Source organism: Silurus aristotelis (genome assembly GCF_946808225.1).
Source record: "Silurus aristotelis genome assembly, chromosome: 26".
Lineage (NCBI taxonomy): Eukaryota > Metazoa > Chordata > Actinopteri > Siluriformes > Siluridae > Silurus > Silurus aristotelis.
In genome coordinates, this window is record NC_139599.1 from 1,845,142 (window position 1) to 1,871,538 (window position 26,397).

General features: G+C 39.9%; 1 protein-coding gene across 2 annotated transcripts in view; it reads left to right on the plus strand.

Moving 5' to 3' along the window:
* The first annotated feature begins 3,039 nt into the window (after window positions 1–3,039).
* astn2 (astrotactin 2) overlaps window positions 3,040–26,397 on the plus strand; it is a 360,332-nt gene continuing 336,974 nt past the window's right edge. For both annotated transcript variants that reach the window (XM_083531246.1, XM_083531247.1), the window contains exon 1: window positions 3,040–3,554. In XM_083531246.1, coding sequence (XP_083387372.1) covers window positions 3,218–3,554 — 337 coding nt within the window. In that variant the 5' untranslated portion in view covers window positions 3,040–3,217. The remainder of the gene's footprint in view (window positions 3,555–26,397) is intronic.

Below are 26,397 nucleotides of genomic sequence, written 5' to 3' on the forward strand. Positions count from 1 at the left end.
AGAGACTCAAAGCACTTTTGTACATCACTCTGGATAAGGGCGTCTGATAAATGCTGTAAATGTAAATGTAAATGTAATGATGTCTAAAAGGTCTCACTGGTGTCCGATAGATACCAACATGTGATACAGAAATTGCCATAAGTGTTCTATTAGTACATAATTTACATTCACAGCATTTGACAGACGACGCCTTTATCCAGACCGACGTACAGGGTTAAGGGCCTTGCTCAAGGGCCCAGCAGTGACACCTTGGTTTAGTGGTGCTGGAATGTGAACTAATTACCTTTTTTGTTCAAAACCTTGATGAGAGACCACTTCCTCAATGGTAGGTAATGCCATTCAATAGACAATAGAAGGTAACAAATTCCCATAAGATCCCATAAAAACCATTACAGTTATCTTTAACACCAATACAGTTTGAATAATAAGCATTAACAAAGTGAAGAATTAAGTGAACGCTGGTGGTCCTTAAACTAAAAAAAACAATTGGTCGTCAATCGTATCGCCTATTAAACTGGGAACACCTACAGCACCTATTTCTGACTGTTACAAGGACACTGGTGACTCCTTCAATAAAGGTTAAAAAAGAAATAAGGAAGTGGTAACTCAGCGATTAAGATGTTCATGAGCTCAAATCCCATTACCACCAAGCTGTCACTGCTGGACCCTTGAGCAGGGCCCTTCACTAGTCAATTACTATAGAAAAAGTCACTGTGGATGAGGGCATCTGAGAAATGGCATACATTTATGGGGAGGTTGTAGCTCACTTAAGTCTCTGGGTAACTGAATAGAAGGATGATGGTTTAAATCACAGCACCACCAAGTTGTTACGGTTGGGCCCTTGTGAAAGGCCCTTAACCCTCCACCCAGGGGTGCTGTGTCATGACTGGACCTGCACTCTGACCTCGGCTTCCCAACAATCTGAGATATGTAAAGAAGACGAAATGTCACTGTTCTGCTACATATTTATATATTTGTAGCTGAAAGACGTTTTCAGAAGAACCTTCAGAATTTATCATTTCTGTGGTGTAACACACGATATAATATCCCACAGCCTAAACACGGCTTCCTTCCCAATGTTTTCTCAAAAGTACCGTCCCCACGTACTGGTTCCTACAGCCACATTTTTAATCCAGGCTAATACAGCGTGCAAACTCTGACAGCTTAATCCGCGAGGCCCGTGAGACATGAAGCAGGCGTGTTCTCCAGCGTCCCGCCATCACACGGTGTAACGCGAGTCTTCGTAAATCCGAGACACCTTCGTTTGTTTGCAATAAAATCAAGTCGGAGTAAACGCCGGCGTCGTGTGTGAGATCAAAGCGGAGACTCGTGACCGGCAGGAAAGCCGTTTTGCTCGACGGCCGACAGCGAGCTGTCAGTCAAATTGAATTTTGAGGGAATCACGAGCTTCCTCAGCGTGGCCTTCGAGGCAATCCTGACAGCAATCTGTCTCCGATATCCGGCTTGGGAAGTCTTCAAATGGCTTCCATTAGCTGTTAAGTGCACATTGCGCCGGTTTAGTATCTGACTCAAAATTTCCTCACTGCAAAACATGATGTGTTAAAGTAACGCAGTCACTGAAATCAACATTTTATCACCATGGTGCTGCGGAGGTCTCAGTTCTACTTACAGGAGCTCGGACCATCAGAACTTAAGTGTTTCTCTGATAACAGCTTATTCACTGGGAATGCTGATTGTACACAGACTGGTGTGGTGATCTTTCTTTAAGCAGATCTTTTTTTTAACGGGTGTGGAAGTCTCCAAGGTTGGAACCTCATACATTTTTCACCAAAGTCCTCCTTTTTCACTTTTTTTTCCCCTCCCTGTTGAGGGACAGAATGTTTATCGCTGCTATAATCTAAGTATAAAATACATGGATAAAAAGCATGTGATTGTCCTTTATTAAAGGCATACAGTATAAAGGATATGTGTGTGTGTGTGTGTGTGTGTGTGTGTGTGTGTGTGTGTGTGTGTGTATGCTTGCGTAAATGTGTGTTTGTTATTTTTTTTTTTATCCATGTATCTGTCTTCCCATGTTCCTTTCTTTTTGGCATCAGCAGTTTAAAATTTGTGCACACACACACTTTGTTTTTAGTTTACAGTGGAGCACCATGCCCAAGGTAGGACGCTCAGTAACACACACACACACACACACACACACACACACACACACACACACACACACACACACACACACACACACACACACACAGAGGAAGGAGAAGGAAAGCTGCAGACTCTGCAGGGATGACTCCTCAGGGAGTGAGTGTTTGATAGGAGACACATCTGTTTTGACAGGCAGATGGCATTTTAAGCAGATCTTGTAATCAGGTAGAAGGGCACAGGGAACAAACTCAGGGAGGAGGAAGAGGAGGATGAGGAGGATGCTATCGGGAGAAAACCACAATTACTAAGTTCATGCTGTAAACTTCCGCTATGGAGACAGACAGACAGACAGACAGACAGACAGACAGACAGACAGACAGACAGAGAGATAGATAGATAGATAGATAGATAGATAGATAGATAGATAGATAGATAGATAGATAGATAGATAGATAGATAGATAGATAGATAGATAGATAGATAGATAGAAAAAGGAAAAGTTAATTAAAAGGAAAAGTAGCATGGCTGGAAAAAAAAAGTGTGTTACACCCAGTGATTTTGCTGATATCTATCTATCTATCTATCTATCTATCTATCTATCTATCTATCTATCTATCTATCTATCTATCTATCTATCTATCTATCTATCTATCTATCTATATGTCTGTCTGTCTGTCTGTCTGTCTGTCTGTCTGTCTGTGGTTAAAAATCTACCTAAAAGGCCCTTGGAAAACAAGCAAACAAACAAACAAACAAACAAAAAAATAAAATAAATAAAATAAAAATAATAGATTCTTCTTTGATGGTTTTATTCTTTTCATTGTGATGTTGATGATATTATTATTATTATTATTATTATTATTATTATTATTATTATTATTATTATTATTATTATCAAGTCCGGGCCGGGTGGAATTCTGGGAATCTGGGATTGTGGGATTGGTGGAGGAGCGCGCGAGCGCACCCAGTCACCTGCGCCCCGCCGCTCGCATTGCCGGCCGGAGTCGCGCGCCCCCGCGCGCCCACACGCAACCGCTTTATAAACGCACGCGCAGCCTCCGCGCGCTTCGCTCAAAAAACACAAGCCCACAGACGGGGACCGACCGGGGGAATGGCGCGGAGTGCGGCGCGGCTCGTCCTCCTCCTCCTCTCTCTCCTCCTCTTCCTCTCGCTTGAGGACTTCCTGTCCGGGACGGTGACGGGGACCGGGACCGCGGCTGGAGGACCGAAGCCCGGCACGGAAAAGGACGCGGCGGCGGGCGCGTGCGAGGTCAAAACGGTGACGGTGTCCACGCTGCCCGTGCTGCGCGAGAGCGAGCTGAGCGTGGGTTCCGGGAGCGCGGGCGCGGCGGACTCTCGGCTCCTGCTGTTCGTGCGGAGTGATGTACCGGGGGCCGTGTCTGTGCTGGACGACCTGGACAACACCGCGCTGCCCTACTTCACCCTCGGTGAGGCTTCTCTCTCTCTCTCTCTCTCTCTCTCTCTCTCTCTCTCTCTCTCTCTCTCTCTCTTCACTAAACACACTGTGGAGTAGTTTTAGTGCGTTTCTGTTCACGTTTGCGCGATTAATGAACACACGGTGTGTGTGTGTGTGTGTGCGCGCGCGTGTGTGTGTGTGCGTGCGCCGCGCGTGCAACCGAGAGACGCGGAAGAAACGAGTGAGAGAGTTAATTAAGGGATAAAGAGAAGTGCGATAGGTAGAGAGAGGGTTGTTCTCTCTCTCTCTCTCTCTCTCTCTCTCTCTCTCTCTCTCTCTCTCTCTCTCTCTCTCTCTCTGTGTGTGTGTGTGTGTATACGTGCGCGCGCACGCGTTCACACAATGAATGAAAGCGTTATTGGTGTTACACCCAGCGTCCCAAGTGTCTGCAAGTGTTATCTATCTATCTATCTATCTATCTATCTATCTATCTATCTATCTATCTATCTATCTATCTATCTATCTATCTATCTATCTATCTATCTATCTATCTATCTATCTATCTATCTATCTATCTATCTATCTATGAATGAATGACATTATGGCTCATGTACCACATGGACATTCTCATATGTTTAAATGTATTGTTTGGAAATCAACCAATCAGTAAATTCTATAAATGAAATCACCATTTAAAATCTATTAATCAGCAATTCCCCCCCCCCCCCCCCAAAAAAAAAAAAAAACCTTCATTCAGGTGTTGTTGTGAATAATCCCCACCTGACTTCATGTTTTACATGCTTAGGATTTTACAAAGCTTGTTAATCAATTGATCAAAACATTATTTCTTTATTTATTAATCATTAACTACTGCAATTAAAAAATCCTACAATATAACAAAAAGCGTTGACACTTAAAAGAAAAGACCTCAAACGAAGTCAACAAATAAGGAATAATGTAATATAATGATATTCCAGGAGGTGTTTTATATCATTATTATTATTATTATTATTATTATTATTATTATTATTATTATTATTTAATGTGCTTGCTCTAATACGTTTCCATAGCAACAGCTCATCACTGACCCCCACGTATAATCTGAGATGTAGTGATTTATGGAAATAGTCTCCATTGTCAAAGCTGGGTAGGATTTAGGACAGTAACAGTTTTCAGTATGAGTGTTATCCTCTGATATATGTGCAAGTGTGTGTGTGTGTGTGTGTGTGTGTGTGTGTGTGTGTGGGGCTGGGGGGCGTGGGGTAATCCTGGGATTTAAATGTTATTAAATCTTAATATGTAAAGAAACTATAAACCTTCTTGTCTTTTGTAATGAGTCATGGATCTTTAGGAGGAATCTGAATATGGAATCAATTATTTTCCCTACAGCATGTGTTTATTGGCTGGTTAGTTTCTAGTTAATTAATAACGTCCATCTTATGTCTTAACTGAGTGCTGCGTTGTTTCTAGTCCCTGCAGATACATGTCCCGTAATAACCTTTTGCAATACGACAAACTACACCTACACCTCTTCATCTGCTACCTGAGCCTCGTGCAATTATCCAAATGCCTCGAAACTTGTTAATGTCATTGTCAGGAGACAAGCCGCACAATTATTTATGCTGACTGACATTATGTTGCATGCTTTTGGGAAAAAAAAAAAAAAGTCTCGAGTCAGTAAATGTGAGATTGAAGCCATGCCGTGTTCGAGGCATCCTCCTGTGGCCTGTGGTGAAGTTTTTCTCTATTGTTGTCAAATGCCTTTTTTGGAAAGAAAAAAAGACATGGAATCAATGCGAAGTGTTTCAAATACAATATAGACATTTATTATGATATTTTACATGTGATTTACGTAAAACATAATGCAGTTTGTGGAGGAAAATATAAAGACCATACAGTATGTCAGAAAGGAATTCTAGAATCCACATGGGAGTGTAATAATATTGACAGAAAACTGCATCGGTATTGACTCGAGGCACTGGTGCAGCTGGGCCTTCACCAGCGATTTTCAATCCCAGTGCAGAGAGCAAGAATACGCAAAGGATCCGTGTTGTTCCTGTTTGAACACCATGTCCCAAGTTTGACCCTGAAAAACTTTCAAATTCACAGCCGTAATAGAAATCGGTCATCGTGGCCATTTTTTCCCGTTTCATTGAGATCTGCATCTTTAAATTCTTGAAGGAAATTACATTGCATTGTGCATTGTGTGGAGAAAATCGGTTTCTGCACACCTTTATTCGTCCACGATGAAGAAAAGTATACAGCCGAACTCTCATGCCCTGGTACTCTCCGTTCAAGACCTCTTTACATGGTGAAAATGAAAGTATGAATGAAATAAATCCTGTACTGTGACTAACCAGAGTGCAGAGGGACAAAAACATACCCAAATTGAATACCCAAATTGAAAGCCTTAGCCCTATGGACCTGGATTAACTATAAATTAGATCCTAAATGCTGGAGATTAAACCCCAGGATTTAGAGCCTTGAAGATTGACTCTAACCAAGGAACCAGAACATTGAACTTGCACAAAAGAAAAATGCACCAGACTCTGACTAAGCCAGAATCAGAGCCTTACAAACGTGTACTAAAAAAAGAGATTAAAACTTACCAAGAGTCTGGTCTTTAGAATCTAGTACTAACCAAGAACATGAGCCTTAAATCTTGGAACTGTCCAAAAGTCTGAACTCTTATAGATTGGGATAATTCAAGAATCAGATCATTAAAAAGTGATTCAAACAACAAATTAGCAAATTAAAAAACAAGACCAGAACCCTAAGAGATGGACTACCCAAAAAACAGAGCCTTGTAGATAATGACTAAATAAAAGCCGGAGATTTTAAAAGGTTGAAATCCACAAATTTGGAGACTAACCAAGAATTATGATCTTGTTTAGTTTGGATTAATCAAGATTTTGCTCCTTAGTGACATAAAGACCTGGAGGTTCAAAACCCAGTGGTTGCTTCGTAAGAGACTGGGAGTGGAATGGCCTATAGATTCTGACCAATTATGAAATCAGGGCTTTAAAGACTGGAGTTAAACAAGTGTGAGAGTCATAAATAATCATTAATCAGAAATCAGAACCTTTGAGACTGAGACTAAACAAAGAACTGGAAAAAAAACAAGAATCAGACCCTAAAAAATTGGGACGAACCAAGAACCTGAACCTCACAAACTGGGACATACCAAGTGCCGGTTCCTATAAACGTGGGCTTGACAAGAGAGAAAGCTTTAAAGGTCACTTTAAAGGTTAAAGCTTTAAACTGTGAGAATCAGGGATGTAAAGATTGGGTCTAAACTAAAATCAGAGCTTTATAGATTGAAACTGTGAGAGTCGGGGCCTTAAAGATTGGGTCTAACCAAAAATCTAAGGTTGTAGATTAGATCTAACCAAGACAGAGAGTCTAAAATAGTGAGATTAACCAAGAATTAAAGCCTTTAAAACTGAGACTTATCAATAAAATTGGAATATTACAATAATCGGAAAATATATAGAATTTGATTATTAAAAGTTTCAAAGAGTTAGAAGTAAAAAAGTAATCAGAGCCTTAAATGCTACTAAAGACAAGGATGGAGATCCTATACCCCAAACAAGACTGAATAAAATCTTATATAAATTCATACACCTAAAGTAGCTAAAGGACTAATGTACTCGGAGTCCACTGACGCCATGGCATTAAACACTATCCACAGTGTGCTGTTTGGAGAAGCTTATTAGCACTGCGAGAGTTTTTTCCAGCCCTGGATTGGAAATCAGTTGGTTAATTATTCAGTGTATTCAGAGTGAACAGTACGTGCATCACTGACTGCTTTAGCTGGAGTTTGGTCAGCGCTCGTGCATAGGCAAAAAGGGTTCAGGGACATAGAGTATGTACACGTTCTGAGCGGTAGCCTTTGGTAATCTTGATAATTAAATCCCTTGTGAGGGTGATGTTAGTGCAGGACTTAACGGTTCAAGGTCAGTGCCACAACATGAACAAAGCCTCAGGCTGATTTTCCTATTTTTTCATAACATTTAGCGAAATGGTTTTGATCCAAACGGAATAATTATCGAACAGTTACACAGTTTTGCATGCTGGATTACATTTTCCACCGCATATTACTAGGTACAGGAAAGTGTCTCACACGTGTTTAGGAGTGTATTTCTTTTCTCAAATTCACCCTGGTCAGGGAACCATCCCCAGCCATTAGGGTTGCACAAGCCAGTGCACTCTTAGTGCCGGTCCCAAGCCCGGATAAATGGGGAGGGTTGCGTTAGGAAGGACATCTAGCGTAAAAACATGTGCCAAATCGAACATGTGGATCATAAATACAGATGATCTGCTGTGGTGACCCCTAATGGGAGAAGCCGAAATAAGGTTTTTTACTTCTGGGCATAACCTAACATAGTTTTAAGATTTCGAACTCTCATAGTCACGCTTTCTCACCTGCACAATGACGTGAGCGGTATGACGGAATAACTAAATTAGCAATCCTAGTTAGGCATGTTGTGTAAACCATGAGGTCAGTTCTGGAACTAGAAAGCAATCAGAGGGATAACAGGATCAACCAAGAGTCTGATCGTTAGCAGTGGTGAACAGTAAGGAAGTAAATGTAATTCGTTACTGTACTTAAGTGGCTTTTTTCACCTATCTGTACTTTATTGAAATATTACCATTTGGGGAGATTTTTTACTGTAACAAAGTCAAATTTACTCGCTCTGGTTTAAACTCGTTCTGATTGGCGCTTGGTGTATCTACTGATCACCAACATACAGTTCAGCATCAGTTCAACATCAAGCAGAACATTTAGAGAGAAATAAATGATGAAGAATCTCCAGACTCGACACAACGGTGGCCTCAATTACTTTCTTTTAGAAGGTTTTGGGTTTATGATAATTGTAATAGAAATCAATCAGTGTTTGAGTCAATAATATCATTCTATTAATAGATCAGTGTGCTGAGAGTCACATTCAAATCTTTTCACATAAACTGAGTTGATTAAGTGAAGAGTCTTGTGATAAAAAATTATAATAGGAAAATAATCGTCATAAAAAATCGTAGATTTGAAGGTACTTTTTTTGGAGTTTATTTTACCGAGTGTATTTCTGCTTTAACTCAAGTACATGCTTTGTGTACTTCATCCACCACTGCTCCTTAGAGACTAACCGAGAAGCAGAGTCTTGCATCTTGGAACTGACCAAGAGATTAGATTGTGGCTAAGAATAAAAAAAAAAAGAAACATTGGAGCTTCAAAACCCAAGAATCGAAATGATTTGAAGTAACAAGCAGCAAAGACTTAAAGATTAGGACTAAATGAGAGTTAATTAAAGCTTGGGGTTAACAAAGAGTCTAATCCATGGTAGCATGGGGCTCTAACATCGAGTGCAAATTTACAGACCGGCAATTCATCTGATTACAGTTAGTTTAACAGGCAAACAGACACTGGCCGCAGCAGAATGAGGCTCTTGTATTAAACGCCTCTCTGGCTGTGTGTAAAGTGCTTGCCGAGCAGAGAGAAGAGGCTGGCATGGCGGCCCACAAATCACTTGCTTTCTCTCATTAACGACAGCTGTCTGGATTTGAGTCACCGCTCTCTGTCCTCCCATTTGGCCGAGCGTCAGGTCAGCTCTGCTCTCTGCTCTCTCTCTCTACCGGGTCCAGAGACGGATGCAGGCATATAGGTTAGCGCTGGTGGCTAATTTACCCAGACTGTCCTCGGGCCTGAGGGTCCCTGTGCATCATGAATACCGGCAGCGCTAAGCCTCTGCCTCGGAGGCAATCGAACACAAGGGACCGAAGTGATGAAATATGTCTCATATCTGCAGAAAATGTTATCTGCCAGAAGGATTAGAGGTTTCAGTAGCTGACAGGTGGAAATGGGTCACCCGGGCTGACACGCCAGTCAGGATTACCAAGCTCTTGTTTGTAAAGGTCGCTAAGTGAGTCGAGCCTGATTGTGATTCTTTATTCGAGTTCGCAGAAAGCCTGATGTGAGTTCTTATTCATATTCGTATAATGTGATCACGAGTTGTTTATTTTTTTTTTATCATGACGTAGACCAGAAGTTTCTACATACCATTGATCTCAAGAACACAGGTATAATTTCGAATATAAAATGCTATGCAAGCATTTTGTTCTCAGGCTAAAATACGCCATAGTGGTGGCATAAGTATTGGGACGCCTGACTTTTCCATTCATTCCCAAACTGTTGACACAAAGTTGGAGAAATACAATTTTATTGGATGTGGGAGCATTGCATTTTCAATTCATTTGAGCTAGGAGACCCAAACCTGTTTCAGCATGAAAACCCCCCTGTGCACAAAGCCAGCTCCATGAAAATTCATGTGATTTGAAGTGGAAGATCTCCTGCTATTGAGCTCCGACCTCAACCCTATTGAATATGAATGAATGTGACTGCTGACTGCACCACAGGCCTCATCACCTTACCTGCATAAGTATCACACTTTTTTACGAACACACTTGTGGCTGAATGAATCTCCACAAATCTCGACAAGCACACTCCAAAATCTAGTGGAACATCTTCCCAGATGAGTGGAGGTTACCATAACAGCAAATGAGAGCTCCATATGAAATGTCTAGTGTTTATTTTATCTCTCATTTTATACATAGTGGCTCGAAAGTAAATTTTTTCAGACATATCAATATTGATTTAAACACCTATTTATATAAACAGCTATTTATGTAAAATGTTACGTGTAAACCTCATGTTACATCATTATTATGACCGAACTGCGATATGGGATCTTGTGCTGGATTGTGAGAGAATATTCCTGAAAAAACAGAATCAAGAACAAGATCAAGAGGATTTCAAAATTACTGCAGGACAAAGTTACCAGAATTGGAACATCCTGTGAAAATCCGTTATTCAAAAAGAAATAAAAAGAATCGGAAAGAAAATGTCAGGATCGTGACGACGCCTAGAGGAAGCCATCCGCCGAAAGTCAGCTTTCTAATTATAAATTACAATCCATGTTACCTCTTTTCGTGTGATAATGTGATTATGGCTGTAATACTGTGCAGTGTGTATAGAAGAGTGAAGTAGAATGGAGCAGGATGCCCTGAATGAAAACAAAAATTATATGTATAAATATTACATTAAAAATGAAATAATTATCATTTTTAAAAAGCTTTCATCCAGAGCTACTTGCATTTATCCAATTCATACACCTGAGCAGCTATGGGGTTACTCAGGGTCCCAGAGATGGCAGCTTGGTCTCGATGCGTAGCCAATGATACCTTAGTGGATTCCAGTGGATTGTCTCAGCAGGATAATGACCCCCAGCATTTTCACGTTGCAACAATGGTTTAAGAAGAATTTGATGAAGAATTTCAAGTTCATGGTGTTGACTTGGCCTCCAAATTCGCCAAATCTCAATCCAATCAAGTGTCTCTGGGATGTGCTGGACAAACAAGTCCAATCCAAAGGGTCCACAGCTCAATAACTTACAAGGATCTGCTTTTAACTTATTGATACCAGATACCATAGTATGCCTTCAGAGGTCTTCAGTGGTCTTCAAGAGTCTTGTGGTGTCTAGACTGTGTTAAAAAAACAAGAAGCAATATACAGATTAAAAAAAATCTTCAATAATACACATCATTGATAAAGAAGTGCTTATTTTGGGACTGGGTCAGTGCATCTAGCAAGGTTTCTCTGAACAAAACATCGCGGTACTGATCAAATCTCCGTTGTGTTGCATTTTGACTAATACAGAAGAATCTGATCTTGGTTCAGAACCTTTAACCTGCTTAACTTAATGAAGTCTTTTAGATTGCGCTCTTCAGCTTTTAGGGCTCCAAAACCACAAGAGTCTGCGCTTTCAAAACAAACAGAGACATGTAGAAAATCTTTTACAAAACCTTGACCTTTAGCGTTTAGCACTTACCGCACAACGGGGTTTTGCTGTTAAAATGCACATTTAGAAATCCACAAAAAAGACGGGGGGATGGCAAGAGAAAGAGAAGAAGGAGAAAATAGAAGGATGCTAGCCTTAAGAAACGTCCGTTTAACTGAACTCGGCTCCAATCTGTAAGCGCCGACATGATTTATTACCTCTGGAATGGGAGAACATTGAGGAAGGCAGAGTTAAGATAAAAAGCGTGAGATGGAAGCTTTCATTTGGTGAGTCTTTCTATCTGCCTTTCCTGATCTTTTTTACATACACATTGAATAGGAGAGACGGCGACTCCGGAACCACTCTGGGCCTGGTTAGAATTCTAACGTAGTCGATGAGATGTTTTGGGATGCTGTGGTTGGAATAGTGGGGTGTGATTAAATCATGAAAATTGTCTATGAGCGAAAGTTGTCGAACAAAGTACAGCTGTCCAGATGTGAAAGTATATCATTGAGCCAGACCAAGGTGTTGAATAATACATTCGCAGCGTGTCCTAGTGTGAGAATTGCTGAACTTCAACCAAGCATAGTTTCAAAGTTTTTGTTTTGTTTTGTTTTTTATTAGCTTGGCTTCTATATCAGATTATCTAATTATATTATAACATTATGCTAGAAGACCCAGTCTTGTTCCAGCATGAAATTACCCCTGTGCACAAAACCAGGTCCATGAAGATATGGTGTACATGGGTTGGAGTGGAGGATCTCCTGCTATAGAGTTATAACCCTGAACACCTTTGGGATGAATGTGAACACTGACTTCCCCCCGCCTCACTTCCCCTACATCAGTACCTGACTTTACTAACACCCTTGTGGCTGAATCTCTCACAAATCTCCACAAAATCTAGTGGAACTTCTTCCAAGAAGAGAAGAGCTCATTATAACAGCAAATGGGGATACAATGTGAAATAGGCTTTTCAGAAAACAAATATATTATGGTCAGGTGTCCACAATGTTTTGTGCAGATCATGTATTTAGCTAAAAGTGACTTGTCACACATCAGGCGTGCTACAGGTCTGGAGATGCTAGCTCAGAAGGAGGCGATCGCGGCTTCAAGTCCCAGCACCACCCAGCTGCCCAACAGATGGGCCCTTGAGCAAGGCACTTAACCCTCATTTGCTTAGTGGTATAACTATAACTGAGATAACAGTAAGTAACTCTATTTAAGGGTATCTGCCAAATGCCAGAAATGTAAATCAATTTCAACTTAACAAATAACAAACCAAAACCAGAGAAAGACAGTTGGAGAGCATTGCATTTGTCATCAAATCATTACTATGAAACAAGCCCTTCTTATTGTCTTATTTACAATGTAGATGATTACAGTTGTTCTAGAGGTCTACACCCATCCGACTGTCCCTTCTCACTTCCAGTTTCTTAATATTCAGGCATAACATTGACATTATAACATTATAAGCGGTGGAGTGAATCACACTGATCTTCTCTTCATCATGGCACCTGTTAGTGGGTGGATTTATTTATAAGGCAGAACATTTTCTCCTCAAAGTTGATGTTAGAAGCAGGAAAAATGGGCGAGCGTAAGGACCACAAATTGTGACGTCTAGACGACTCGGTCAGAGCATCTACCAAACTGCAGCTCTTGTGGAATGTTCCTGGTCTGCAGTGGTCAATATCTATCAAAAATGCTCCAAGGAAGGAACAGTGGTGAACCGGCAACAGGGTCACAAGCGGCCGAGGCTCATTAATGCACATGCGAAGTGTAGGCTGGTCCGTGTGGTCCGATCCAACAGACGAGCTCATTTAGCTCACATTAAAGAAGTTCATGCTGGTTCTGATAGTATGGTGTCAGACACAGACCAGATAGTGTGTCTATGCCCATTATTTTGTTACACCTGATTGGTGTATTGTATATCCCCACCCCGCTAACGTATCCCATCCTCAACTCAGTGGAAATGTCCATACAAGTGGGTGGGTTTAAGTAGGTGTCTAACATGAACATTACAGCAGAATGTCGGTTACAAAACGAAATTCTGAAATGCCACAATTCTCTTTCTCTCTCACATGTTCCATTAATTTGGATGACCTTTTACAAAATGTCATGCTAATTGGAGGGGGGTTTCTCTGCAGAATTGATTTTTCTTGCTCAATTGAGAAGAGTAACAAGCGCCACATGCTAGCATGGGCAGAGTGTATTATTCTATCCCTCCATTGACATTAGATCTTTAAATCTTTTTTTGTAGATTTCTTAGACCATTAAAGAAGCAATTGCTAGTATTTTTCTGGAACGTTTTATTTTGTTAGACAAATCAATATCCATGTTTAAGCAATAGCATTCATAATTTTATATAGCATAGACAGCTAAAACTGCTATTGTCAGTCAGTGCATACACATAAAATCTGTGGGAGAAATGATTGAGCGAAGGGGAAAAGACAAAATACGTGCTGTTAATTTGTGTTGAATCTACTGTAGCTACCTCAAATCTGGTTTGGGGAACGTCACCACAGTGTCGTGATTACAACTATAGAGCTCTGATTTTCTGAACAAAAACACAAGGTATGTTAGTGACAAAATGTCATGGCGTCCACCAAGATAAAATTATTTAAATGCTAATTTTGCTTAATGTAAAATGCATTTCCATTCTCAGCTAGACAAAAAAAGACAAACACCTAAGTCCCAAGGAAGCATTTTTCTGTTACAAAATGGAGAAGTTGCTAATCCTCGGTGGTTTCTCGGGTGATTGAGACGGCACAGGACATGTGCAGGGGAAGATATTAGTTCGTGCAAACAGTGCAAACAAACCAAAAGTAGCAAAGAAACCATAAATTATGAACGAAGACAAGGACTATGGAGGAAATCAAGAAGAAGATAAATGGTTCCATATCTGAGACCTTGTACCGCAAGGTGAGACACTTTGTGGACAAAATTATATCTTTCCCAAAAGAAACTAAAGTTAGGAACACTTTGTATATAATGTTTTTGGATGTGTGAGGATAAAAGTTTCCCTTAACTGTTGGAAGATTTATGACCAAACTTTTGATGTCACCCATATGAGGATGGGTTCCCCTTTGAGTCTGGTTCCTCTCAAGGTTTCTTCCTCATATCATCTAAGGGAGTTTTTCCTTGCCACTGTCGCCACGGCTGCTCATCAGGGACAAACGCACACCATTCACCTTCACTGTTGTTTTCTGTAAAGCTGCTTTGAGACAATGTCTGTTGTGAAAAGCGCTATACAAATAAACTTGACTTGACTTGACTTGACCTTAACTTAAACTTGGAGATCCAAACCTGTTTCAGCATAACAATGTGCACAAATCCAGCTCCATGAAGATATGATGTACATGGTTTGGAGAGGAAGATCTTTCGCTATAGAGCTCCACACACCTATTGGATACCTTTGGGATAGAAAATACAGACAATCCCCGCACGTGAACGCCATGGATTCCTGTGTCCACACAGAGCCACACTCTGAGGCATACTTGACTCTTAGAAAGGGATTTAGACAGGCGGTTATATGGATGTGGATAGAAGAGTATAGTGGGTGAACACAGGTCACGTCAACTGGGAAATTCTTTTTTATATTTTTTTATGGCTGTCAGAGATGAAACCTGTGATCTTGCCATCACTGAGGTGTTTCAAATTTTTTTGGGGCTTGATTTTTATGATTGACCTTCTATAGTTTTTCACCATGTATGCTGTATATTTTAGATTGTACCAAGTAGCGCCATTCAGCATTGATGGCGACTTGGCAAACTTATGGAATTCTCTAATCAGATTCATGCGGTAGTGATTTCTAATTCACAGGTTTGTCTTGTGAAGGGTTGATTTGTAACATTTCTTGCCTTCTTAATTCGCTTCAGACCATCAGTTGTCTCGTGCAGAGGAAAGGGTGCCATTAGTGTACACAATTATTTTACGGCAAGAAACAATTGATTAAGTGAGGAGATGACAGTCCATCATTTTTTTAAGAAACAAAAAATCTGAAATCCGAAAAATCTCAAGAACTTTAAATGTATCCCCAAGTGCAGTCTTTAAAACGATCAAATGCCAGGAGGCCCATCAAAAGAAAGGTCAAACTAAAAGCTACCTCTGCTGCAGAGGAAAAAAATATTATAATTACCAGCTTCAGAAACCAAGGATTTACATACATTTGTCTCAGGGTTCAAGTGGCTGACGTTGTTCAACATTTAGAGGAGACTGCGTGAGTCAGGCCGTCATAGTCGAATTGCAGCAAAGAAAACATTACTTTGGAAAGAACAAGTAGAAGAAACTTGCTTAGATAACTGCCGTGTCTTTGTTAGATGTACAGGGGTGAACAGCTGGTTCCTGTATGTGTGTTTCATACTGTGATGCATGGAGGTGGTGTGATGATCTAGGGTTAGGGATGAGTTATACCAAAGGGTGAATGAAAAGCAACCAACAAGCACTCAACACTTCTGGGGGATTGTTAGAAAACCATTCCAGGTGACTACGTCATGACTGAGAGAATACAGTACCAAGAATGTACAAAGTTCTCACTAGCAGAAGGTGATTACTTCAAAAATATAAAACATATTCTTGTTTTTTTTTGTTTTGTTTACTACATAATGCTATACATGTTCATCTATAGTTTGGGTGCCTTCACTATTTATAAACAATGTTGAAAATAATACAAATAAAAAATAAGCCCTATAGAAGAAGGTATGTTGTTTGTACTGATGTAGGTGAGGTGAGGAAGCCTGGGCTGAGTAAAACACCTAAAGGTGTTCAATAGGGTTGAGGTCAGAGCTCTATAGCAGGCCACTCAAGACTTTTGTATATATAGTGTAAGTCTTTTAAATATACTACAGAGAAGAAACATGATAAGTGTGTAAAATTGAGGTATACATTTTTCTACAGCTCACAAATGTATCCAATTTCTCAACGTTTACTTTTGACCAAAATGCAATTAGAACAAATCAATAACTTTTTTCCTCCATCATTTCTTTCATTTCACCGAAGCAATTTTTTTGTTTAATACATTTCCCCTTTGTCTATGTATCTATTATTGTGTGCATGTATGTGAACGTTTGATTAATCCCTGGTGTCTGTGGAAGCGTTCAGGCTTAAAAACTAAAAAAAGCCCAAAAACAAGACCTAGAAACCCCTGCAAAGTCTTTCGCACTGATCCCTTTAGCATCAGTGCTTTTTTTTCCATTCAAAATATAATATCAAAGAAAAACTCTGCTTCTATTTATATTAATGGACTGAAATCCCTTCTTCTCCATAACCCGTCTCTGGGGAGGTTTTTTTATTCTTCAGCAGAAGAAAAAGAGAAGCTTTCTGTGCTCAGGACCTCTGCATGTCAAGCTTGTTGGTAATCTGCCAATCCACCGAGTGTTTATTTATTTTATTTTCGTAAGATGGATGAATAATAATAAGGAGGGAACAAATCCACGATCGGTGACCCGTAAAACCCCCCCGGCGTACGAGCTGTGCTGTGAATACAGACGAAACCGAGATATGGCTAACATAGCGGAGTATGCTAGCAGGCTGACACTTTAAATATGTGTTTAACATCTGTTTGAACAGCGTGATTCAGGCAGATCAGCTGGGATTTCATGATGGATGTATTATTGAAGAAACAAGCAAACTATAAAGCTTGTATGTCTAGGGTTATTTCTATAAGGATGAGTTTAAATATTTAGTATCTCAGGCTTAAAGATGGGACTGAACTCCCTAAGAAAATTTCATGGCTAAGAAGAAAAAAAAAAAGATGTAAGACTTGTGGATTCAATTACTAGAGAATTACGGGAAAATATTTTTCCAGAGTACAAGACTTTTCCCCAAACTGTAACTTTATCCTTGAGTTAATGTTCAATTTTAAGGTTAGGTTTGTAGGACTGCAGCAATAAGTGGAATTTTTGGGATAATAAAACGGTATTTTGAGCTAAAAAGGGAGCATTTGTGCGGATTTTTTGAAACATTTCCAGGTTTGTGGATGTAAACTCGTAATTACAAGATTTAAAGTTACAATTAAGTATTAGTTGATGAAATTAAGGAATAGTTTAAGTTGTATGTATTTAAGAAGTAATACAAAAAGTTGCGATCGTGAATAAAACTTTTAGTTAACTTTGGGAAGAAAGAACAATCACGAGATAAAAAAAAAAAGAAAGTCACAGTTAAAAAGGGTTTCGTAATTTCTGTAATATTTCGAGAAGATTACGAGAAACTTGCAAAAAATAATTCGCAAATTGTACAAACTATTTTTAGATGTTAACTAACACAAATTCAGAACATTTATATTGGAAGAAATATTTTGATCCTGTTGTGTGCTAACTTAGTAGAATATTCACAATTATGAGAAAAATAATTTAAAAAAAAAAAGAAGGAAATCAGTTAAAAGTTGGAAATACTATTTTTTCTCCCTTTTTTAAATGTTGCTAATTTTATGCAATTATGCAATTTGAAGAAATGCAAATATTGTTAAACTCAATCTAAAGTAGTTTTGCATTCTTTCTCATAAATATTAGTGAAATACTTTTATTTTTGTTGGATTCGGTGTTTCTGAATTCTTCGCTCTCAGTGACCGATATCAGCTGATCAGCTGTCCAAACTAATAACAGTTACATCTACTGTAAGAACTAAAGGAAAAGATAAATACGAACACGGATAAACTGCTGCACCTTAACAGCCGTCATCAGGGTTTTTTTGTATAACTGTCTGTCAGTGATGTTCTAACGTGTATGTCGAATTTCGTCCCCATGCTAAAACACATGCTACTGATAAAAAAAAAAAAAAATGTGTTTCCTATTCAATCTGGTCTACGGCAGATCTCTGATTATAAAGCCGAGTTCACCAAAGCAGGGCTTCGCAGGTGAGAATAAGCAATCCTGCAGAGTTCAGGGAAATGATTAACCCAGCGAGCACCGACTGACCAAACACATCCATCAGCGGACCAGCCAAGATAAACACCCCAGTGCTCTGATTTGGGTTCGTCTCCATTTTACTTTCTAAATTGGAATCGATACGGAGATTTTTTAGTACCGATAACAAAATTCTGAAAGGGTCGCTCAATGGATAATGTTGTGTTGGAGTTTTGATCAAGAGGTCATGAACACTATCAAATCTCAGCATTCGATAACAGACGGTATTCAAAGACATTACTAACGGCCTCGTGGCTGAATGAGCACAAATTTCCACAAGAATGTAACAAAAGCATGTTATTGTAACAGCAAATGGGGACTGCACTCGGTTCTTGGCAACGTGACGATTAAAAGGAAAAAAAAACGAATCTTTTTTTTTGAGTCATTTAGTTCATTCGGTTCAAAATAAAATGTAAAATTTTTAATTAGCAGATTCCAACAACAACCCAAACACAATTATTGTTAAGATTCTGACCCAAAAAAAAAACAAGATCCATTGCATTGTGCAGGTTCTACGGGAGTCACGTGATAAAAGAAATAAAAGAACGAAAGACTCGGACCAAACGACTCACGAGATGAACTACTCAATTCTGTTTCCTGTGTAATGCATTGCAACGCGTCTATGGGAGTCACGTGCTAAAAGATAGAACGACTTGGACCGAGTGGAAGAGTTGAAAGATAAACTTCTCAATTCTGTTTCCTGTACATCACCTCCAGAGATTTTGCTCGTGCACGTTCAATAGAAAACGAACGAATCCCTCTTTGAGACTACTCGTTCTTCCTACACTAAAGACTCGTTCAGAAGGAACGACACATCACTAGTGTTCAAATAGCACTTACGAATCGTGTAGTGAGGTGCCTACGAACTCTTTAGTTTAGTAATCATTGCTTGTCTAATGGAAGTGCCCTCACTCACAACACTTTCTCTGCACGCTCATTTCAGTGCTCAGTACAGGTCTCATACATTAATAGATAGATGACAAACACTAGACTTACATGCCATACTCCTGTACGTTAGTATCGATACTGTCTGATTATCCATGTGTCCTCATTATCCCCCAAGTGTCTTTTTGAACCTAGAAAGTGATTTATTTGATACAGAAAATGCATCGCTGATATTTCTTTCCAATATTGTTCAATGAACAATTACTAAGAAATATCGAGAATAATTTGGGAAGGAAATGAAACATTTTTAATGAATCCTTTGCTCCACTGCTTCTGACAAACCCGAACCATCTCTAATATTCATTACGTTCACCCAAAGACCGCCGACAAAGAAAGTAAATATATAGAGCTTTCAGTATATAAAGCTTACAGCCTGGATTCTTCTGATCTCATTACTTTGTTCAACTTTTCACACACTAAATAAGCAAAAGTTGTGGGATTTCTTCAGCCATGTGTGGTTCTTCCTAGTGGTGTAAAGTATTTGAGTAAATGTACTTCGATGATGCACCTAAGCAATTTTTTATCCACTTTCTAGTTTTATGGAGTATCAAAGATATAAGCAACTTTTACTCTCAACTCAACTACGTTTGTGATTTAATAGATGTAGGTTTTTACTGCGCTACACAACGAGCTTTACCATGTCAATTCTGCCGCAGCTTTACTCAACTTTGTGACATGATATTGTCATTTTATTTCCTAACTGAAGAGCCTTTTTTGAAAGATCGCTTTACTACTTTGTCTTTTGTGTTTTTTGACCGACTTGTTTGATCTTTGTTTCATTCTGGCGTGTTGAAAATGTTGTTGTGTTGACGGTTAATGCAGTGTCGAGATGTACAATTTGTATTTTAGGAAATCAAACCTCACAAATCAACTGGTTTGGGTTTTTCACCAACATGAGTGCGTCTTTGAGCCTACGTTCAATACGAGTCAAATTATCAAGAACTGTTCAATTTAGACACTCAAAGACTTTTATACAAGTCATATTGGACTTTTAACTACCGTATTTTCCGGACTATAAGCCGCTACTTTTTTTAAACCCCGCGGCTTAAACAATAAAGCGGCTAATTTATGGATTGTTCCGGGGTTTTTCCCGGTTTCACAAACTTCATGCCACCAAAAAACTGAACCCCATAACATTAGACCAATGAAATTACAGAACGGGTTCAGGTGAACCAATGAAACTCTTTATATTAAATCAGATGCGCTCCCACTGAATCGGGCCGCACCACATCATAAATATGAATGATGTTCCTCTGACGTTTGACCTGCCGCTCACTCGGACTGTCTACAGGAAATGCGAATCATTCGTCACGCTGAAAACAACCGGGCATGAAAACACACTTCACAAGTGTTCTGAGCTGCACGGCATCGAGAGAAAAGCTTCACCGATGGTGATTTTTAAACGCACGAAGATGCCAAAAGAAAAACTCCCGAGAGAAATAGTTGTGAAAGGAAGGAGGAAGACAGTGAACGATGACTTTCTTGGTAGGCTACTGTTTAGATACAAGCCGTGTAACAGACACTGTCTTTCATTAAAGCCTGTGTAAAGTTCATTAGTTTCAGTGTGGACAAATTCAGTGGGTGCGGCTTATATATGTGTGCGCTCAATAGTCCGGAAATTACGGTAGTTTCCAGTGAGTAGGTTTTGCACTGAGCTTTCTATATTTCACTCATGAATGATGTTCAGGTGACAAATCATTAAATTTTTGCTATGTGCTATAAATATATTTGCACAATTTTCCAATTCCACCTTATTGTTTTTATGTATTTTTACTTCTTCTTTTACTTCTTTTTATCCTCATATTCTCTTATTTATTTCAATGCAAGTCGTATTCAGCATATAACTATGTTGTGACAAATAAATAAAAAAAATAAAAATCTTGAATCAATTTTTTTTACCCAAACTGGTACCACGAAGTTGGAGACACACAATTATAAAGCACCTTTTAAAATGTGGTAGCATTAATAATTCCTCTTACTTGAACTACAGTAGGAAACCCAAACCTGCTCCAGCATGACGAGGCCCCTGTGCACAAAGCCAGCTCCATGAAGATCTGCTTTCCATGGGTAGGAGTGGAAGATCTCCTGCTATAGATCTCCAACCCTATTGAAAATAATGATTAATGTGTACGCTGACTGCACCTAGGCTTCCTCACCTTCTCACCTATATCACTACCTGACTTTACTAATATCCTCCTTAAGCACTATCCAAAATCTAGTGAAAGATCTTCCCAGAAAAGTGGAGGTTCTTAGCACATACCAATCTTGACTTGGAAAACAAGTGCAAGTACAGACTGTAACCCGAACCCTCATCTGTCGTTTTTCCCCCTTAACTGGCAGGACAACCCAAGCGTTCTGAGGGGCAAAATTATAAAATACGCATGGCTTCGTTTTTATTGCTTAACAGTGGAAAAATTGAATCTCAACAAATCATCTCCACAAACCAGTTTGGCGTTGCAGCATAGAGCTGAGCTTTATAAATGGATTTAATCAATGTTCAGGCAGCAGCCGAAGGAAGGACGGGAAGGGGGGAAGTTGTGGATTTACGTGCACTTTTGATGAATTAAAACCAAAATTATTTGACAGTAGACATACTGCTCGGGAAAATCAAAGTGAAAACGTACAGCGCGTTGGAGCGAAGGTGCTGCGCAGAGCAGAATGCGGTTTGAATTCCTTTCAACTGGGTGTCGAGTACGTTTACCCTGAAAGCTTATTTTTGATAATTCTCCGCTTCTTTTCGTAACGATTTCATCTCCCTTGTACAGATAATAAGACGCGATAGTTCATTTTCCTCTTGTTTTATTTGTTTTTAAGCCGCAAAATCGCTGGTGTGTCTCGGACATACATCTGTTCTTGATTCGTAATCGGCATCCCTGCGGACTTCATCCATTTAAACGAACGTACTAACAACGTGGGTACTTAACAGGTGTATTAAACCCTGCACCGTCTAACAATTCACTGAGACTCTCTATCAATAAAGCAGCTTTGTTCCAGCATTAGAAGCCTAGTTTCCTGACAGGATCTCTGCTGCTGGGATGTATGGCCGGGTCTGCACTATTTTTCAAGCTAGACACACTAGCCCTGGCTTCATTATTCTACTTATTTTAAAGGTCAGGTTTCATTTTCGAAGGCCATAAACCACATGCTCATCCATCATGTTAAGGTTATTGGGCTGTGGGAAAAAAAATATATGTATTACAGGAGCTCTAAAAACACATGGTTAGGAAAGAGAAGAGGAAATTCAACTCATGTAGGTGTTACTTCTGAATTTCTCTAAGCCACTCTAATGCAGGTTGGAAAACAATAAAAATAAGCAGTTAAATCAGACCGGAACGAGATTGTACAGTACGTATTGCTATTAGTGGTGAGCCATTGGGGCCAGCAAGGCCTTTTCTGCTGACCTAAACTCTTTTACATTTGAATATATTGTTTTCCATGAATATGTATTAAATTGTTTCCAATCCTTCATTTCATAGCTTTTCTCTTGGTTATGCTGCTTTCAGTAGTGTATATTTATGTTGGAGTTTCCATCTATCATATTTCAGCATCACGTACTGCCACGATACAGAGATTTTTAGTACCGATAACAAACTTCCTTGCAAAATTCTGAAAGGGTGCTGTTTTAACCAATCAGATTTTGAGTTGGCAACACCAGCAACGCCATCCAGCAGACGTAACGTTTACATTTTCACCTCCTTTGATTGCTCGAATATATTTGTGTGGATTTAATAGCTGTTTTTTTTACGTTCCATAACAGCTGACAGATGAGAAAATATTGATTTGGTCGCTGATACACTTACAAGCACATTTACAGGATGGTCTTTTTATTAGGAAAAGCTGCACGTCATGAGGAAAGGTTGGCCTGAAACATTACAAAACAGTCGTTAAGCTTTTTTTTTTTTTGTTTTGCAGATGATTTATACTTTTAGGTTTTCTTTCCTGTAGAAATTAAACTAAAACACACAGTTTGCCTTAAAGGTAGTAAAAAAAACGCAGGTGAAACCTCAGGGTGATGTGATGAGGTGAATATCGATGGTTCTGCTGGAGAGGATGTATGTGAAGGTGCAGCTGTGGCTACAGTGAAAGGAGACGTGTTGAATCGTGTTCGTTGGGTTTCTTGCTTTAATAACGACATTCATTCTCACTGATGCAGAGCTCTGTTCTACTGAATGATGGTATTAAGAGGTGGATTGATTCAGGCAGGACACCGCTGAAGGCCGAAAACTACTATCCTCCGAATCACATAACCCTTTAAAACCTTCTGAAGTTTGTTTGATTATTATTATTATTATTATTATTATTATTATTATTATTATTATTATTATTATTATTATTATTATTATTATTATTATGGATTATTTGGTCAAATGCAATCAAACTGGTTTAAAAACAGGCCAAAGGGAGACGATTCACGATTAGTTGCAGACTTTCGTAAATCTGTCCTGTCCACCTCTTAACCAGGGACAGACAGATTCTTTTCATCTGATCAGACATTTTCATCCTAAAGTCTCTTCAGCTCTTCTTCTAGAGATTTTGCAAGAGAGAGAGAGAGAGAGAGAGAGAGAGAGAGAAATGCCTGATCTCAGCAGCCAGTCTTTCTCTCGTCTCATATCTCGCACATTTTTTGGTTTCTTGGGAAAATTGAAACCAATGGTCCTTGCTCTTAGCATGACATCAGCAGAAAGTTAAAATGCAACTTCTGTCTCACTGTCTTTTAATCTCTCTCTCGCTCTTTCTCTCTCTTCTCTCTCTCTCTCTCTCTCTCTCTCTCTCTCTCTCTCTCTCTCTCTCTCTCTCTCTCTCTCCCCTTTTTCCTCTCTCTCTCTCTCTCTCTCTCTCTCTCTCTCTCTCTCTCTCTCTCTCTCTCTCTCTCTCTCTCTCTCTCTCTCTCTTTCTCTCTCTCTCTCCCCTTTTTACTCTCTCTCTCTCTCTCTCTCTCTCTCTCTCTCTCTCTCTCTCCCCCCCTTTTTCCTCTCTCTTTCTCTCTCTCTCTCTTTCTCTCTCTCTCTCTCTCTTTCTCTCTCTCTCTCTCTCTCTCTCTCTTTGCCTTTATCTCTCGGCCGTGCCGCCTGGATGAATCCAAGTTCTGACACATCAGCCTTCAGATAAGTTTCTACAGGGCATTGTCGCTGCGGGTTATTGTAAAGCACCGCCGCATTGCCGTGGTAACTGTCTCTTTCGACTTCGATTTGGTCGATGCGCCTCTCTTTTTATCTCTTCTTCAGATTTGAGGCCTTTTGGATTGGGTGGAGTCTCTCTCTCTCTCTCTCTCTCTCTCTCTCTCTCTTTCTCTCTCTCTCTCTCTCTCTCTCTTTCTCTCTCTCTCTCTCTCTCTGTTTTTCTCTCTGCTTTTTCTCCCTTCATTCTTGTCCCAGAGATCACTGTCACACAAATCAGCCCCAGGGCTGCACAAATCCAAACCACCAGCATCCTTCCTTCAGATCCCCGAATCCCCTACAGAGCCGACGCAAAAGGACTCGGACCGTCGAAAAATTGCGATAAAAGGCAGAAAAAAAAAAAGAGGTTGTGTTTTTTTTTTTTTTGGCGTGTAAAAATCCGATGTGGAAAACAGGACTATCTGTCACACCGGGGATAAAAGTGGCGCAAACGATGGAGGGATAAAGAGCATGGCGTTTTGTGTGTAAACTTTATTCGCACTGTGGATGGCGTCGGATCCTTCGGGGGTGCATTAACCTGACACTGATTTATAAAAGCGCCTCTGTTCAGCACCTTGATTTATTCCCCGGCCCGTTCGCTTTGCTTCCTGTTTAATAAAGCACCATGTAGCTGCGGTGTGTCTGAGCATCACTTTATTTTAGTTCGGACCCGGATAAGTGAAAAAGACTCGGACCTGTTGATGAGCTTAAGAGACGTGAAGTTTATCACAGTTGTTAATCACTTTTAAATTCCAATGTTCTAAATATACAGCTTCAAATTTTCTTTATTATTAATATAAAAATTATAATATCATATAAAAAATTTATATATATTCCATATTTACTCCCCATTTCCTGATAAAATGGAGATGTTCCACAAGATTTTGTAGTCTACTTGTGGAGATTCAAGGGTGTTGGTAAAGTCAGGTACTGATGTAGATGAGGTGAGGAGGCCTGGGGTGCAGTCAGTGTTTCAGTTCCTCCCAAAGGTGTTCAATAAGGTTTATGGCTCTATAGCAGAAGATCTTCCACTTTAACCCCTGAAGCAGATTTTTACACAGTGGTATTGTCACGCTGGAACCTGTTTGGGTCTTCAAGTTCAAGAAAATGTCAATTATGTGCCTTCAGCAGTTTGGGGAAGAAGCACATCTGGCTGAAAAAGTCAGGTGTAGAGTAACATTAAATTAGTCTTTGTGGTCATTTCGCCTGTTTAAATTTCCATCATAACGCATTTGTGTGATTGTATGATTTTTGTGTGATGATTCTCTCCGAAAGAGGAAATGCACTTTTATTTTTTGTAGAAATTATTTTAAAAGATGCATAGAAACAGAAGCCGCCATTGTTGCAATATTATGGAAAGAAAAGGCAAGTAGGAAAGAAAACTTCACCACAATATTATATCCATTCAAGCTGTTTCTCTGATTCCTGAGCACACGATCCAGATTTACCGATGGATCTGAGAAAACCGGGCCGATTTTCAGCTGGACGAGGCCAGGATCGAGCCGGCGAGAGCTCAAAAGGGCCCAACGTTCACATCGTGCCAGCTCTCGTGATAAACTGGTAATGACAGAGCGTTCTCAGATGACAAGGCTCGCTAACGAAGGTCATCCGAGCGGCAATATTAGAGCTGTCACCTCTGCCGGTCTCATTGTCCTTCATTCCATCTCTGCTCCGTGTCTGTTTTTTTTTTTCTCCACTGAAGCGTGATCTTTCGCTCGCTTTCGATCCGACATGATCTTGAGATTGCACCTTCTCATTATCCAACTGTGTGTCACTGATTTGATTTATTTGATCAAATCCAGTAATCCATTTAAACAAAATCAATGAGGTGATAATAAAGATTCAGCGTTTCAAGCCTGGGTCAAGGCACAAGCCCTTTCTAGTGGAATTTACTGGATTTCAGTGCCAAGATCGAAAAGGGGTTCATTTGTGTGTCCCTCCCTGCTCCTCCCTGCTTCACTCAGTCCTGCCCCACCCAGTCCTGCCTCTCCCTGCCCCACCCAGTCCTGCCCCTCCCTGCCCCACCCAGTCCTGCCTCTCTC